The sequence below is a fragment of the Aulonocara stuartgranti genome, assembly GCF_965226115.1.
Source record: "Aulonocara stuartgranti genome assembly, chromosome: 6".
In the NCBI taxonomy this organism is placed as follows: Eukaryota; Metazoa; Chordata; class Actinopteri; order Cichliformes; family Cichlidae; genus Aulonocara; species Aulonocara stuartgranti.
This window is the reverse complement of record NC_138944.1, coordinates 26,824,041-26,839,547: the sequence shown is the minus strand read 5'-3', so window position 1 is coordinate 26,839,547 and position 15,507 is coordinate 26,824,041. Positions and strand designations below refer to the sequence as shown.

Below are 15,507 nucleotides of genomic sequence, written 5' to 3'. Positions count from 1 at the left end.
GTTACAAGAATGTTTTTCTTTCTATTGTTTTCTATTATTTTAAGTTAAGCAGGACAGAGTTCTTTTAAAGAAAGATTTACTTATATTCTCAAAAGTTAAGCATGACAGGCTTCTGTTTAAGAAGGAGACCAGTTTTATCGTGTTAATGTTGTCATTTTGAGCTAAAAATAAATGGCTAAATGATCATTTGTTTCACATGTGTTCATATCACAAAGAATACACATCTACTTAAATCAAATTCAAGTCAAATGGTTAAAAAAATAATTTCACACACAAAAAAAGAGCTAGAAAATTCACCACACTGGGAAGGGTGAAGACAATTGGGTCGCCCGGCCCTGGCCACAAGGTGTCCCTTATTTATTTTTCAGGGAGTTGGCAACCCTAGTCCTGACTGCGGGGTTTTGGAAACAAATTAAAACGTACAGCTCTGTTATCACTTCCAACATAAATGAAGACAGAAAACTAAACAGCAGTGACGTTTGTAGGGTTACTGAAGTTTGGCTAGCTGGTATATAATGATGTGCTATGTGACCGCTAGCGACACAGCTATGTTAGCATAATACTTTTTTTCCACTTGATAAAAGTTAACGTGAGTGTTCTCGGTGGTCAGAAACAAATGTAATCGCATGGCAGGATGCTGTAAAAGGACCAAACCTCAGCCAGGAGAACACCTGAGATAATCCATCCACAATACGAGGTTAGTCATTCCTATACTGCTGCATGGGCTGGGCTGTAGTTACATCCTAAGGTTTTAAAAACTGAGCTTAAATAAATGATTAGCGGTAATAAAAGCCGAGGGAGGTCAACAGTGATCACTGACTGTTTTAGGAGCTTTTTGAAATTAAATAGAAGAAAATACATAACAAATTCAAATCAAATTCAATTTTTATTTGTCACACACACACAACCATACACAGTATGACATGGGGGTGAAATGCTTGTAGCTGTACAAGTTAAGTTTGCAGATGACACTACAGTGCTCGGACTTATATCCAACAATGATGAGACAAACTATAGGACAGAGGTGCAACAACTAGAGTCATGGTGCCACGACAATAACTTGGTCTTAAACACCAAAAAGACCAAGGAGATCATTGTAGATTTCCGGAAGAGGGGTCATAACAACCATCTGCCTCTCTTCATTGGCAGTGAGGCGGTGGAGAGGGTGAGCAGTTTTAAATTCTTGGGGGTAACTGTGACCGAGGACCTGTCCTGGGGCAACCATATCACCTCAGTTGTACGGAAGGCCCAACAGCGCCTCTACTACCTGAGGAGACTGCGGAGCGCACACATTCCCAGATCTCTGATGTTGAACTTCTACAACTGTGCCATCAGCAGCGTTCTGACGTATGGATTTCTAGTGTGGTTCCCCAGCTGCACCAAGGCCGATCAGCAAGCACTCCAGCGGGTGGTGAAAGAAGCTGGCAGAATTATTGGAACAAGTCTGCCAGAGATCAGTAATATCTTCCCCACTCGCTGTCTGAGGAGGGTGCACAGTATCCTGCGGGACCAACATCACCCTGCGCGCCACCTTTTCCATCTGCTGCCCTCAGGGAGAAGGTACAGGTCTATACAGGCCAGAACATCCAGACTGGCCAACAGCCTGTATCCACAGGCTGTGAGGCTCCTGAACTCTCTGCCCCCCTCTCACGGACAATAACCATATCCAACTTCTTAATAGCAATGAACTGGTCTGCATTGGTGCATCATATCTTTATTCTCTTCCCCCTCCTGCCCCCCCCCCTTTCTTAAATAGATAACTATCATATCTGATATCATATCTCACAGTACAATAATATTGAATGGGTTGCATTGTTGTATTTTGTCATGTTTCTCAGGTCTTTGTCTGAATTTCTACGAACATTATTGCTAAGGATTGTCTTATTGCATTGGAGTCACACTGGGTTAAATATGTACACTTGGGTTTTAAGGGGTATTTATTATTTTCTTCTTTTTTTTGGGTTGTATGGAAGCCCCAAACGCAATTTCATTGTTCTTGACAATGACAATAAATAAATAAATACTAAATACTAAATACAATGCCCGACCATTAAATGACAGAAGAAAAGTTTTACAATATTTACAATTTACTACAAAAATTTACAAATTAACTTAGGAATTTACAGTAAAGAATGTGCAAATAGCAGAAGAGATTATAAAGATAAGGATTATAAATTATAGGAATTATAGGATTATAGGAAATGTGTGGTGGTGCGTGTGGTGACGTGTGTGAGAGTCCAGTCTTATAGTGACGTGTTTGGGAGAGTCCAGTCCTACACCTGGTTCAGGCCCCGAATAGACATTAAACATGTTAACAACACAAAAGCCATATTAAACGCAGACTACTTTAGGCCCGGAAGTAGGATTCGTCACGTCATCACTTAACGATAGCCGCCACCAAACAACTGAGTTATTTTTACACATCTCCCAGCATCTGGCCAATCCACCACCTTTCAGTGTTTATACGGATACGGAGAAAAAAAAACAAAAAACAAAAAAAACATCGGCCCATAAAAACAAAAAATCAGCAGCCAGTCCAGCTATGGGTCCCTTAGTACCATCATCTCAGACTGGTTTCTTGAACATGACAAAGATTTTACTGAACCCCACAGTCACCAGATCTCAATCCAACAGAACAACTTTGAGATGTGGTGTAACAGGAGATTCTCATAATGTGCAGAAACAGTGTGATGCTATCATGCCAATATGAACCAAACGTTTCCAGAACTTTGTTGAATCTATCCCACGAAGAATTAAAGGCAGTTCTGAAAATGGGGTCCAAGCTGATACCTGATAGGTGTATTTTTTTTTTTAAAAGTCTGTGGTGAGTATATTTAAAGCTGATTAACAAACAAAAACTGCCAAATTCACAAGGTGTTACCGCATGCAAACCTTTATAGCTTAGCATCTTTTATTGCACATCTGCAAAACAATGTCATATTTTATATATATCTCCAATCTCCAATTAGAAAACGTGTCAAATTTATTGTGCAACAGAATCAAGTGATATTTCAACACCAAAGCATACTCGGATGTACACAATGCAATCTGGGCATTTGCTCTTAAAGCTCACTCTACCTTGGCATCTAAATGCTGCGAGAGGTGGGGGGGAGGGGGAGTTGGGTGCGGTGGGAGGGGTGGGTGCAAGCAGGCACCAGGAATATGAATTCATAATGTACTTGACACAGTTTTGTTGAACAACACATTATTTAGTGATAATTTTCTGCATGTTAATAATCTGATCTGAAGTCAGGCTGTAGCCTATACGCTGTGTTCCCACTGAATATGTATTTCTGACCACACTGAGGGTAAACATGTTATTTAATCATCGCCGTGTTGTCTGTCATTATTGCTTAAGTAGGGTGAACAAACCCCAGGTGTTGTACACATAGTACGAGAGACTTTTCTGTAGGGAGGCTGGCTGAACATGCTCAGGATTTAAACGATACGTGCCGTCCGTGCAGTCTGCCAACTTAAGGTGAACTGTGATCTGTGTCAAAACGTGGAGCTGGAAGATAGCTTTATTTCTGCTGTGTTATAACAGACATATTAAGGTTTTGCATAACATGCAATTTACTCGTAATAGCATTCTATCTATCTATCTATCTATCTATCTATCTATCTATCTATCTATCTATCTTAGAATTAGTAAAATATGCCTTTATTTTAAATAAGTGTAAATTTTCACACCCATACAGTCATACTTGAATGATTCAGTATGTAATTATACCCTTGGGTGAATTAATTAATATCTTGCCAAGTTGGTTGTGTAACTCTTCAACTTTGCATTTATTCAAATGCTTGCAGTGCAGAGATATGATTTCTGTTAAATGAACTATTTCAGGAACTGGTCAACTTTGATTACCAGGTGAAAGTTAAATCTAATTAGCTGCCTCTAAATGTTTAACTACACACGGTAACTGTGAATAAAAGTATCAATCGTCTTTGAAAAGCATGAATCCCGATAAAGTTAGCAAATTAATTTTCGCATTTTTTTTCTCTCTCTTGCATTTACTCCATAAACTCTCTTTATTATTATGAAATGTAAAAGAGTTCATTCCCAATGTTAATTCACACTTATTAACATTTGCAGTAGCCCAAGGCTAATTTCTTTCACATCCTGCCTACACTGACCATGGCTGCAGAGTTCAGATACAAAAACATGCTAGTTCCCATAACAACCCCATTTAAAATTCAATGGTATGTATGCCTGTGTCTGACCTTCATAGGCTTATCATCCAACTGTGAGGTTATTCAGTCTGCGAGCCAGATACGACAGCATGTACTCCTCATCTTGAAATCTGCATCGGCCAAAGTAAAGAACGGATTTTTCATCCAATCATATTAGTTATAAGAAACTTACTATGGCAAGTAGACATGTCTAATGAACTGTGAGCTACTAGACAGTGCCTGACCGGTTTCTCCCGGCCTTATAGTCTGCTACCACACAAACACTGAGCTGCATCTGACTGGTTGATTGCCTCTCAAGGACTGTCTGCTTCAAACCAAACTAACACGGGGAGCTGTTTGCAAACTTTTTCATGTAATCCAGTAAAATGTGCTTCTTAAAAAACATCTAAAACAAGAGTCATGCAGCTGCTGAATATGTTTTCCTATTTGGAAAATCTTTTGATGATCAGAGGTACGGGTTAAGGGAAACACTCCTGTATACAGTCACCTACCCCTCAACTTTATGCAGATGAGAAGTGGTCAACTTTCTGCCCTGTTGCTACCACATGACATTGAACAAACAGACATAATACGCGGAAACATGACGGATGCTGTGAACACAATCATAATGACTGCACAGAGGCAAGAAATGAAGCTTAAGTGTTAAATGTTAAGTGAATAGTCACCCTTTAGTTTATAGTAATGAAAAGAAATTGCATTTCCCCTCACCTCAGCTTTATTTTTTATTGTTTTTAAGCTTACTTGAGGTCAAAAAACTGCATTGCTTTTGTTCAAACTGAGGAATCGTATTAGCAGTTAAAGGTCAGCTGTTTTCAGTGGAAACGTTCTGTTAAATCTAATTAACAGCACGAGAAAACAGGTGGAGGAAAACCTGCAACTATCTGGTAAGCAGAGCTGCAGCTAAAGAGCCACGTATCTCCCTCAGGGCTTGGTGGAGACTAAAGTAGAGCCAAAAGGAGAGTCAGTGCTTGCATTTATCGGATATTCAAAGACAACTTGTGTGAAAAAGGCTTTTGAATCCAGGATGTAAAAATGCCAACCTCGATCAAACGCTTGTCTGATGGACTTCTTGGACAGAAAGTCAACACATCATCATTTCGACCCATGAAGTCAGAGTTGTGAAAAAAAAGGTGGTAATGGAATATTTTAGTAACTGGCAGAGCGACTGCATTGTCGCTTTATCTGTGAATGGATGACCCTCGAGGAAAACTGAACTGAAACAATAAGCGGATTGGGGGAGGGTGTCGGCGATGGACTTCTTCTCTGATTAAAAACTACATCTGTAATTACCACACGATGGGGACAGGGTCTTCTGTTGAGTTGACGAGTGTTTTGTTTCAGAGTTAACATGCTCCAATTCACCTGTCCCCATGAGGGGCAGCATCCACTTCTCTGTTTTGCAGCCGGGCCTTTCAGCTACTGGAGTTGTCTGCTATGTGTCTAAACTGGAGTGGAAGCCTGCTCCTAATCATGGCAATCACTCATCTGAGAGAAACCTACACACACACACACACACACACACACACACACACACACACACACACACACACCCTCCCCCCAATCACTTCAAAACACAGCTATTTTTAAACTCCCATATATGTACAGTGTTTTCAGGCTATTGCGATTATCATTGATTTGTCTAAAATGACAGTGCTTGGAAGCTCAGAGAGATTCAAGGGGGCTCCCTTCAATTTCTACCAATGAGGGAGCAAATTATTACTGATTTCATATCAGCCGTGTTCTGCTGTCAGTCTGCAAATTCTTAGGACTTTGTGGCTGTGGAAGGAAAATCTGTGGTGCAAAGCTAAATTAGATTTGCCCATGATGTGTTTGACTGGCACCCATTATGCGCAATGGACAAGTGGGAGCTGCATGAATGGGTGTGGGAAACATTGCTTATATCTCAATTCTGCTACGCTTTTTCCCTCTGTTTTTGTGAAGCAGGTCCCCATTCATGGGTGATTAACAGGCAGATCAGGGAGGCGGGCAGTGTTGCTTGGTTGGCTTTGACTAATCTAACTGCTGCTGCCTGGCTTGAGAAATGGCTACAGGCTGGTATGGAGTATCCAGAAAAGCAAAGAAGAGAAACGCTGGAACTTTATTCTACTGTATAAAGTGCCACCCTCACAGTGGAAACCCCTACACGCTGCCTGTTATGCAGTCAAATGAAAAAAAAAAATCCTACAAAGTGTGACTGACAACTCCACAGATTAAACTGATTATTGGATGTTGCTGGAGTAAAACCAAAGTCAACACCATGAGATGTGGGTCGTGAAATGTAAACAGCAGCTTAATCCAGATGACAGAGTCACAAATCACGAACCTGAGAACATTTATTTGATTATTTTTTACTTTCGAGTGAAGGCACCTATGGACGTTAACCATGCACTGTAATCATCATGCCAGCGAGACAGCGTGAACACGCAGTGACCAGATGGACTCGGATGTGTCACCATCAGGGATGAGTGGATGTCTTGCACTTCATTTTAAAAGAAAGGTGTCCGAATGTCCACACTCAGATAGGAAACATTGTTTGTGGCTTTTATTATTATATTCTTCTTTAAGAAGACAGATGATGTGGAAAGAAAGCTACGGGTCTAACACGCAAAAGCAGAAAGTGTGCATTTGGATTCATTAGAGATTAAAGCGTTTTTTGTTTTTACTAATATAGTTTGACATGGACGGAATTAAGTGACAGCTTGACCACTCTGTAATTTGTTTCTGAACAGCATCTCCATCTAGTGGGGGGCAGCCGTCACGCTCTCGCCGACTTGATTTCACTCTTCTCTCAGCACTCGCGAGGGTCTCATGAGCTCCACGTTCACCGTGCGCGAGGAGGGGGGTCGTGCGGGGAAAGCACCTGAAATACTTTCCTGTGATCTAAAATTGCTGTGCGTGACCGTGACGGGATCTCCGAAGTGTCAGTTGGCAGAAATGACTAATATTGAAAAGTCACAAATGAGAAAGAGAGAGAGAAAATATAACGTAACAAAGTTGCAAGACTTCAACAGACAAAAAAAGAAGAAGAAAAAATGAAATCACGAAAGCCTTACTGTCGCCATCACACGAGTTTCTTTCACACAGCTCGGTGCCCTATTTCCAGACGGCTCCGTCTACCTGCGCTCCGAGCCCCTCCCTCCCCCTCTACCACTCTCTCTCTCTCTCTCTCTCTCCCCCCCCCCCCCCCCCCACCTCCACCACCTCCCTCCTCCTCGGAGTTTGTGTTGCACTCGTTGCAGTAGGAGGGTCCATGTGCACAGAATGACGTCGCTCTGACTGCAAGTCCGACTCGACTCCTTCGTTTGTTTTTAATTACTCTTCTTCTTCTGTTTTTTTTTCTTTTCTTTTCCAGAATCGTCAATCTTGGGAAAAAAAATTTTCTTACGGCCATAATGTGAGTGTGATTATCCGTCGCTGCCGTCCGACCCATCGCTGTCGTTTCGTCCTGTCAGGAGCAGCGGCTCGCTGTTGAGGATTACTAGTGATAATACGCAGTACACTTCTCCGGTGTGTCTATCTGTCAAACTGGCAACAATGTATTGGAAAGAGTAGAGGGGTGAGGAGGTGGGGGGCGGAGAGCACGTTGGTTGATATTTATTGACTTTGCTTCTTTTTTTTGCGTTTTTCTTTTTCTGTCCTCTGGATTATCGCTGCCCAGCAACACAGCCACCTGACAACTCTGAATGTCGTAATTAAGGTAAGGACGGACGGAGCCCTGTGTTTTAACTGTACAGTTTTAATTCGAGGTGATAATGAAAGCAAGTCCCCCTCGCAGTTGGTGTCGGGAGAACTGGATACTTACGGACACTGGCCTTGGTGCTGTGGAGGAGAAAAATAATAACTTTTAACCGGGACCGTTAGCCTCTCCCCTCCGTGTCTGCTCTTTAATAAAAGTGGCCAAGAAGTTTATGCACTTTAGGAAATCGCCACCGTGATTTAGAGCAGCGTTCGTGGATTTAACGTACATGCGCTCACCTGTCTGCGGAGAGTGATATATAGGGCTGTCAAATTCTGTCTAAAAAGTGGCTTAAATAATTCATACTTTGATCGTAGTGGACGTAATCATTCAAAAGCAATACATGCGAGTTTTAAAGCAAAAAGGAGTAAAAAACGGAAACAATATAGCAGACGGACGGGCTTTTGGCTTCTTTTTTCATCTACTTTTTGTATTCTGCGCACACGCAAAATGCAGACTTGTGCATGTCCTGCAAAGGCAGAGCGATCGCGGCAGGACAACAAGGAGGGGAATTATGAGTCTGACAGCTGTTCGGGTTTTTCCCCCTTTTTTTCTTGTTTTACTTTCAAATTCTCTGCACATGTGCACAGGACAGCCTGTTTTTTTTGCAGACAGCAACACTTTAACGCCGATATCTCGGCCGCTCGCTGCGAGCCCTTCGCGGACTTGCACCGTTGCATGCAAAATAAATAGCTTGAACATTAACTCCAAACCAGCCAGAAATCAATGCAATTTGTTGTGTTTTATCGTCCGATTGTTCCCAGTGATGTTGAATCGTTTTTAGCACACAGGGAAGCCGCTCCGGCTGCCTAAAACAACAGTTCAAGTTGTGTCGCAGCAATGTTGTGGCTGCATGAGCGATAACTATTGAGTGACAGCTTTCGGGCCAATCCATGAATGGGGCCTGATGAAGCTGCTGGATTTCTGGCCGAGCTGGCCAATAGAGACGCAGTAGAGGTGGGAATAAAAAGAAAAAAAGCCCAGGCGACGTCACATACAGATAAATTAACCCTTGTGGTCTGGGTTTCTTTAAGTTATCGCTGCATTCCCTGTAGTGCGCCGATAAGGGGTTTGAATCATGTGTGAGAGGGAAATACTGTACAGATTTATTTTGGACTTTATTAGATTTAACTTGTTTAAAAAAATATGAGACACTTTAATCTTAAAAAATGTTGCCCGTGTAAATAAAACAATCAAACAGGGGCTTCACACTCAGAAATCTTTCAGTTCCTCCACATTGTTTTTTTTTCTGCCTTGTTAGGTTTCACTTAAGTGCAACTTTTTATAAGCTATAAACAGGAGACTGATTAGATTTTAAAGGAAAATAAAATTGCATAATCCTTTAATATGTAACGTAATCTTACATAGTCTCTTTATCAGAAAGTAATACTCTTAAAAACCTTTGCCAACTATTGTAGCTCGACTGACCCTGTTTTTGTTTGTTTTTTGTCTGTTTGCCATGTTTACTAGGTAACTCAATGAGCCAGCAATGGAGACCAAAAGATACCAAAGTTTCTTTGATGGAAAGGACACAGAGAACAGATGGCCTCAGGTCCCTGGCACTATGGAGTACTGCTGCAGTACAGAGGATTCAAGTCTGACTGGCAGTGATATCCTGATGGACATAGTTAATGTCAACTGCCCTGCTGGAAGCCCGGCCACCGACTGCAAAGACAACAATACAAAAAAGCAGGAGCAGCCAATGCTGCAGCTCAGCCAGAACCAGCCATTTGTTCTCCCACACTTCAACAACTCACTCCTTGGTCATAAGCAGGAAATGGACTCCAAAGAGCTTTCCAAGACTGTGGCTGAGTCTATGGGCCTGTATATGAATGCTGCCAGGGAGGCAGATTTTGCTTTTAACCAGCAGGGAGCCAATACCAGCCCAGGAAAGCTGTATCCAGCATGTGGACGGCCTTTAGAGGAGAACCAATGTGGTCCCACAAAGAGCCCCAAATTGAAGCCATTTGGTTTCCAGCAGCCTAGCGCGACTCCCAGAGAATGCACCGCGGGGACCCCGGTTAGCTCAGCATCTATGCTGGCCTCTTCTCTGTCCTGCAGTCCCCAAACCTCCAGTGCCATTTCCAGCCCCGGAGGCAGCAACAATATGGTGTCGTCTACCACCAGTCCTCCTACGTGCTTTGCGCCTCTGTGCTCGTCTGTCAGTAGCCCTGTCAGCCAGACTTCGTGTGCTGCAACTCTAGCCAACATCAAGCGCAGGAATTCAGTCACATGTAGCCCTGTGGAGTCCAGCACCGTGGGCTCACCGCCACTCACCAGCCCGCTCAATGTCATGAGGTCTCCCATGTCCAGTCCTCAGAGCATGAGTAGTGTGAGATCCCCTCCATCCTGCAGCACTACATGTAACATTAGGTCCTCTGTCTCAAGCCCAACAGCTGGCAGCTGCTCTAGCAAAACCACCAACAACTGCAACACAGCAATGCCCTCCATCTCCAGTCCGGCCACAGCAGGCAACATGACTGCCAGCAGCCCACAGAACCCCTCCTCTGGTGGGTTTCCTGTGTCCAGTCCTGCTGACGGACTGGGTCTGGTGCAGAATGACACGAGCAGCCCGGAAGCAGGGCTGACCAGAGAAACGGACTTCAAGAATTTCGAGTTCCCTAAAGTAGAGATGGTAGACGGGGAGGTGTTCAATGTCGGCTTAGATCAGATGGGGATGGTTAAGTACATAAAGAACGAGCCTGGGACTGACTTCAGGAGCATGTGTTTAGGCAGCTCCAAATGTAACGCGAGCAACACGCCCTTTATCACGCAGATTAAGAGTGAGCCAAACAAAAGTGAGGGATGTATGAATCAACAGCCCTACGGTGAGCAGTCACCATCGATTGGCCTCTTCTCTGCGTCTGAGACCACTTATCTGTCCCTGAGGAATAACATTGATGAATACAGTCTTTCCGGTATCTTAGGACCCCCTGTCTCCTCTGTGAATGGGAACTATGAGTCTGATGTGTTCTCCAACAATGTCCTGTCTAAAGGGGTTAAGCAGGAAGCCACAGATGGCAGCTATTACCAAGAGAATAACAGCATGTCCACATCCGCCATTGTTGGAGTTAATTCCGGTGGACACTCATTCCATTACCAGATTGGAGCGCAAGGAACAATGTCTTTCACGCGGCACGATGTGAGGGACCAGACCAACCCTTTGTTGAATCTAATTTCACCCGTAACGGCGTTAATGGAGTCGTGGAAATCTCACCCGGGCATATCCCAGGGGTCTCTCGCAGCCAGAGGTGAAGGATATCTGGGTCAGAACTGCATCTCGGACGGCATGTCGAGGTAAGGAAGAAGAAGGTGTATTTAGGCAGTCTCTGTGTGTGCCTGTTTTGTGTAAATATCAAATCATGTTTGGGGTTTTTTTTCCCTTCAGTGTACCTGTATAATAGTATGCCGCTCCAGAGTCTCCCATAGATGGAGAGCCAGTTTTTTGTTTAGTTTTTTTGTAATGGGACTCCTGTTGCACAGGGGATTTAGGGCGTTTGCTTTGAGAAGTGCAAAATAATAACAACAACAACAGGGCTTGGGAAAGGCAGCGGAATGCTGGCTGGGGGAACAGGAATTAAAGGATAGGGTCCAGGTCATTGTTGTAGCAGCATGTGACCACAACATTATCGTCTCTCTTCTTACAGGCCTGTGTTCTACTGTAAAACAGAGGCAAAGTTTGCTTCTTATCAGGGGCCTGTGTGTACGTACAATAACAAAATTTATTGGTCTGTTATCAGAAGTTCTAGCTGAGACCTTGTGTAATGCAAATATCTGCTTTTATGGGCCCTAGGCCTTTGGCAGCATTATAAATTATGAATGATTGATCACAGGCTTTGGTTGCCAAACTGATGAAATAAACAGTTGATTTTTGTGAGGGTGGTGGTGGAGGGGGTGGAACAAAACAAACAGGCCAAAGGGGGGAAAAAAATCTATAACAGCCGCCAATCTGACATAGTGGAACTTTGACACAGTTGTTGTGGTTCCAGTGTATTCTACTGTCCCGGCTGCATGTGAAGGAGGTGAATTATCAGCACGATTAATAATAGTGAATGTCACAACCGTAGGCCATAAAACACACGGTTGTGTTGCTGAAAATACATTGCTATATTCGCCTAACAGTGACGGATGCTGCTGTTTATTTACAGTAAGTCAAAGAATGGTTTGTGGTATATGGAGAATTTGCACGTATTATAAATGTTTTTAAATAACAGAGAGTGCCTCCTAGTGCTTTATAAAATACACTTTGCTATAATCTATTTATGCTTGGGGATGTCATAAATTCACAGGTTTTATGAGCTCGAGCAAAGACGCACTAAACAAAACCATAAATGACTTCCTGCTTACTTGGATCGCTTTTGATAAAAGTCAGACGCTTGCTGTAAAATAAGTGCAGCGCTGTATCCGAGCCTCCGCTGGGATTTTGATGTACATTGCTTTGCTATGTTTGACTGATCATGCCAAGTCCAAGCTGAGCTCGGGCCGAGATGTTGCACAGAACCCCGTAATGGACATGTATTAGATCAAAAGTTTTCTTGATTGAATTAATTAAAAAAAAAAACAAACGAAAAAAAAACCCCTCTGCAGATCTTTTTGATTTCTCGGCCGTTTTCTATCATTTTCTTCAGCTCAGTTACTATCGTTCAGATGGGAGGGAAATTATTTTAGAAAAAGCTGGCATAATAAAGTGCTTGATCACTGGATATTCAATTAGGTCATCACTAGAAGTATGATTTACTGCAGAATATAAATGTAATCTATAAAATTGCTACTGCTTCTAAGGGGTTGATTGTTCTGTTTAGAATTTGCCTTAAAAAGAGAGGTGTCAAACACAAGGTGAGCGGGCCAGAACAGGCTCGTGAAAGGGTCCGCCGGAAGTGAAAATCGTGGAGAAGGAGAGCAGCATTTTTCAGTGCGCTTTGCACCAGGAAGTATTCTGTCTGCAGCTCGTTAAGATAGGCTCATGTTATGGGAGTGATTGTCTGGACTGTTAATTTAATCTGAGACAAAGATCTGAAACATCATCGTTTTTACAGCCTGCTTACTGACAAAGACGTTACCCTTAGCCAGCCATACGCCTTCAGGGGAAGGTGGTTAAGGCAAAGAGCCGTGCCGACGCTGGTGTTTTGTTTCTAATGAATGTAATCCGACTGATGTGGAAAAACAGAAAAAAAGGTTGAAATTGCACTTAAATTTCTTAAGATTCCTTAAAATTCTGCTCATCTTCTGTTGTGTAAACGGAGGGTTCATTAAACATGAATAGTTAGTCCATGCACGCTGAAAGAAATATAACACTTAAATCAAATTAGGCTGCATGTGGTCTGTGATCTACAATGGGTTTGACACCCCTGTATTAAAAGTTTATGTACTTATAATAACCATCATTCAGTGACACAAGATAACCCGATGAATTCCTTTTAACCTTGTTCACAAAAAATGTTTTTGTCTTGGTGTAATTTTTGTCCTTTTATGTGTTAAACATAGATAGCAAGCACTCTGTGCTCTGTGCCTGCCCCTGTGTGTATCTGTGACAGTGTTTATTTCTCTTTCATCTAAAACATTTGGCCTGATTATCATATCAAAATTACATGCTTTCTCCCGTTTGACGCGCTGTCTAGAAAGTAGATACTGCGTCTGCTTGTTTGTGCATGTGCTATAACAAGGCTTGCAGCTCTGAGGAGACTGATACAGCCCGGTTACCTTGGAGGCGACCCATATGGCAGGAGCCAAAGCGATGTTGACGGGATCACTGCCACCTTGGTCCTAATGAGATCCAGCTTAGCCCTAATGTCAGACAGGATGACAGTACGAGGTGGGCCACATGGCAGGCAGTCAGGCAGACAGGGAAGCAGACAGATGCAAATATACATGTGTACATACAATACATGCACGCACACACACGCACGCATACTGTATACATACACATGTGTATATATATATATATATATATATATATATATGCATTAGGCAGAAGGCAAGACTGCGTTTTTTCTTCAGAGGTTACTGCCTTCTTTCAGTTTCCTGTTGTACTACTGGTGCTGCATTGATTGACAGCTATACTTAGGCATAAACACAGGCTTAGTGTATCCTGCCTGAAATTTGAAAGAGCACTGCGGGAAAATCTGTGGTACTGTCCAGCTTTGGACTGACTGCATGGTACCCGGGCCCAATATTTCATAGGCAAAAATGTTACGTAACCATTAAAAAGCACAACTAAAACTCTTTGATCCGCTGAAGCCTTGGATGACAGAGTGTTAAATCCCTTGGCTCTTTTTTTTCTCACTTTGGTTTCCTCTGTAAATGGTTTTAATTAAAAATGGCTGCTCATCTGAGCAGTCTGGATTACTTTGTGCAAAATGTTTTAACTTAGATTCAGAACAGAGGAGGAAGGGGGAAAAAGGAGTCCTGGAATATTTGTATTTGTGTGATGTTTAATTTAAACCTAATGCTAGGATAAAGTAGAATGGAATATTGCATGTTATTAGAAGCTTGAATGCAGAGATGTTCATTTAATATATGTGTTATAAATGTATCATTTCTGTATTTATTTGATTTTTTTGAGGAAAAAAAATAGTGCGCTGCAGTTTTGAAGATATATAAATATGGTAATGATTATAAAATGACCTACATTAGGGCTCTGGATTATGTTTGCTCACAGCCTAAATCTCCAAATCTCTTTTCACCCTATTTAGGGCATTTTTGTGTTGGTTTTCACAGCAATTTTTCACCACATAGAATTTCTCTAAAACTTGTCAGTGCTAACCTTATAATTTCATAATCCGACAACTCGAAGCCAACAATGCTTTTTTCAATTTAAATAAGCCCTTCCTGAAACTTGTAGCTTTCAGCCCAGCAACAGGAAAGTTGCCCAGCGCTGACAGACACTTTCATTTGTTTTAAACTCACAGCCGGTTTCTATAGATTAAACGAGAGCACGTCGTGAAGAGGCACCGGATTCGAGCAAGGAGAAGGCTTCACGCTGGACTCTGGCCAACTCTCAATGTTCTGCAGAGGGATGAAAAGGCATACTCCTGAGAGCACGCTAATAAGGCTTTAATTGTATGTTCCTCCACTAAATTAATGGATGGAAATGATTTGATTAATTCAGACACTGCTGGATACTAATATCCAATTAAACCCCAACACCAGGCATGCACAGGGGCTCCCGGTGCATTATGGGTTCCTGACTGTGAAGCGGACAGCTGTTTCTTTGGGTTGTGAAAAAGGACGTTACAGGTGAAGGTGCTGGGGAATGGCTTCGGCTCTCACGTGTCTGCCCAGCAGACATAACAGTGTGGCAGAGATATTGTCTTTTGTTGCGCGCAAGCGTTTTAATTATATGCACTCTCATGTGTGCCGGTGAATATTTAATTATATTGTAGTAATTAAGTGAAGACTATGATCATTTAATTGTGCTGGATATCATTTAAACCACTTATTCTGGCAAACTTCAAGGAGCAAGTTCAGATTTCAGGAGTATTCGTGTTGCTCTTCTTCTATTGTGTAATAAAATGTAATGAATGTCAGGCTGCTTTAGAAAAACTCTCTTAATCTTGAGTGTGTACGAGTTCTTGTTAACT

The 15,507-nt window shown here is 42.3% G+C and overlaps 1 protein-coding gene across 4 annotated transcripts in view; it reads left to right on the top strand.

The window, feature by feature from the left end:
* Positions 1 to 15,507, top strand: part of nr3c2 (nuclear receptor subfamily 3, group C, member 2) — a 147,241-nt gene that overhangs the window by 52,451 nt on the left and 79,283 nt on the right. Inside the window, exons 1-3 of one of the 4 annotated variants that reach the window (XM_082537108.1) lie at positions 7,413 to 7,585; positions 7,850 to 7,888; positions 9,398 to 11,224. In XM_082537108.1, coding sequence (XP_082393234.1) covers positions 9,417 to 11,224 — 1,808 coding nt within the window. In that variant the 5' untranslated portion in view covers positions 7,413 to 7,585; positions 7,850 to 7,888; positions 9,398 to 9,416. Of the gene's footprint in view, positions 1 to 7,412; positions 7,889 to 9,397; positions 11,225 to 15,507 lie in introns of those variants that run through there. The other 3 variants (XM_082537107.1, XM_082537109.1, XM_082537106.1) reach the window with 3 other exon arrangements.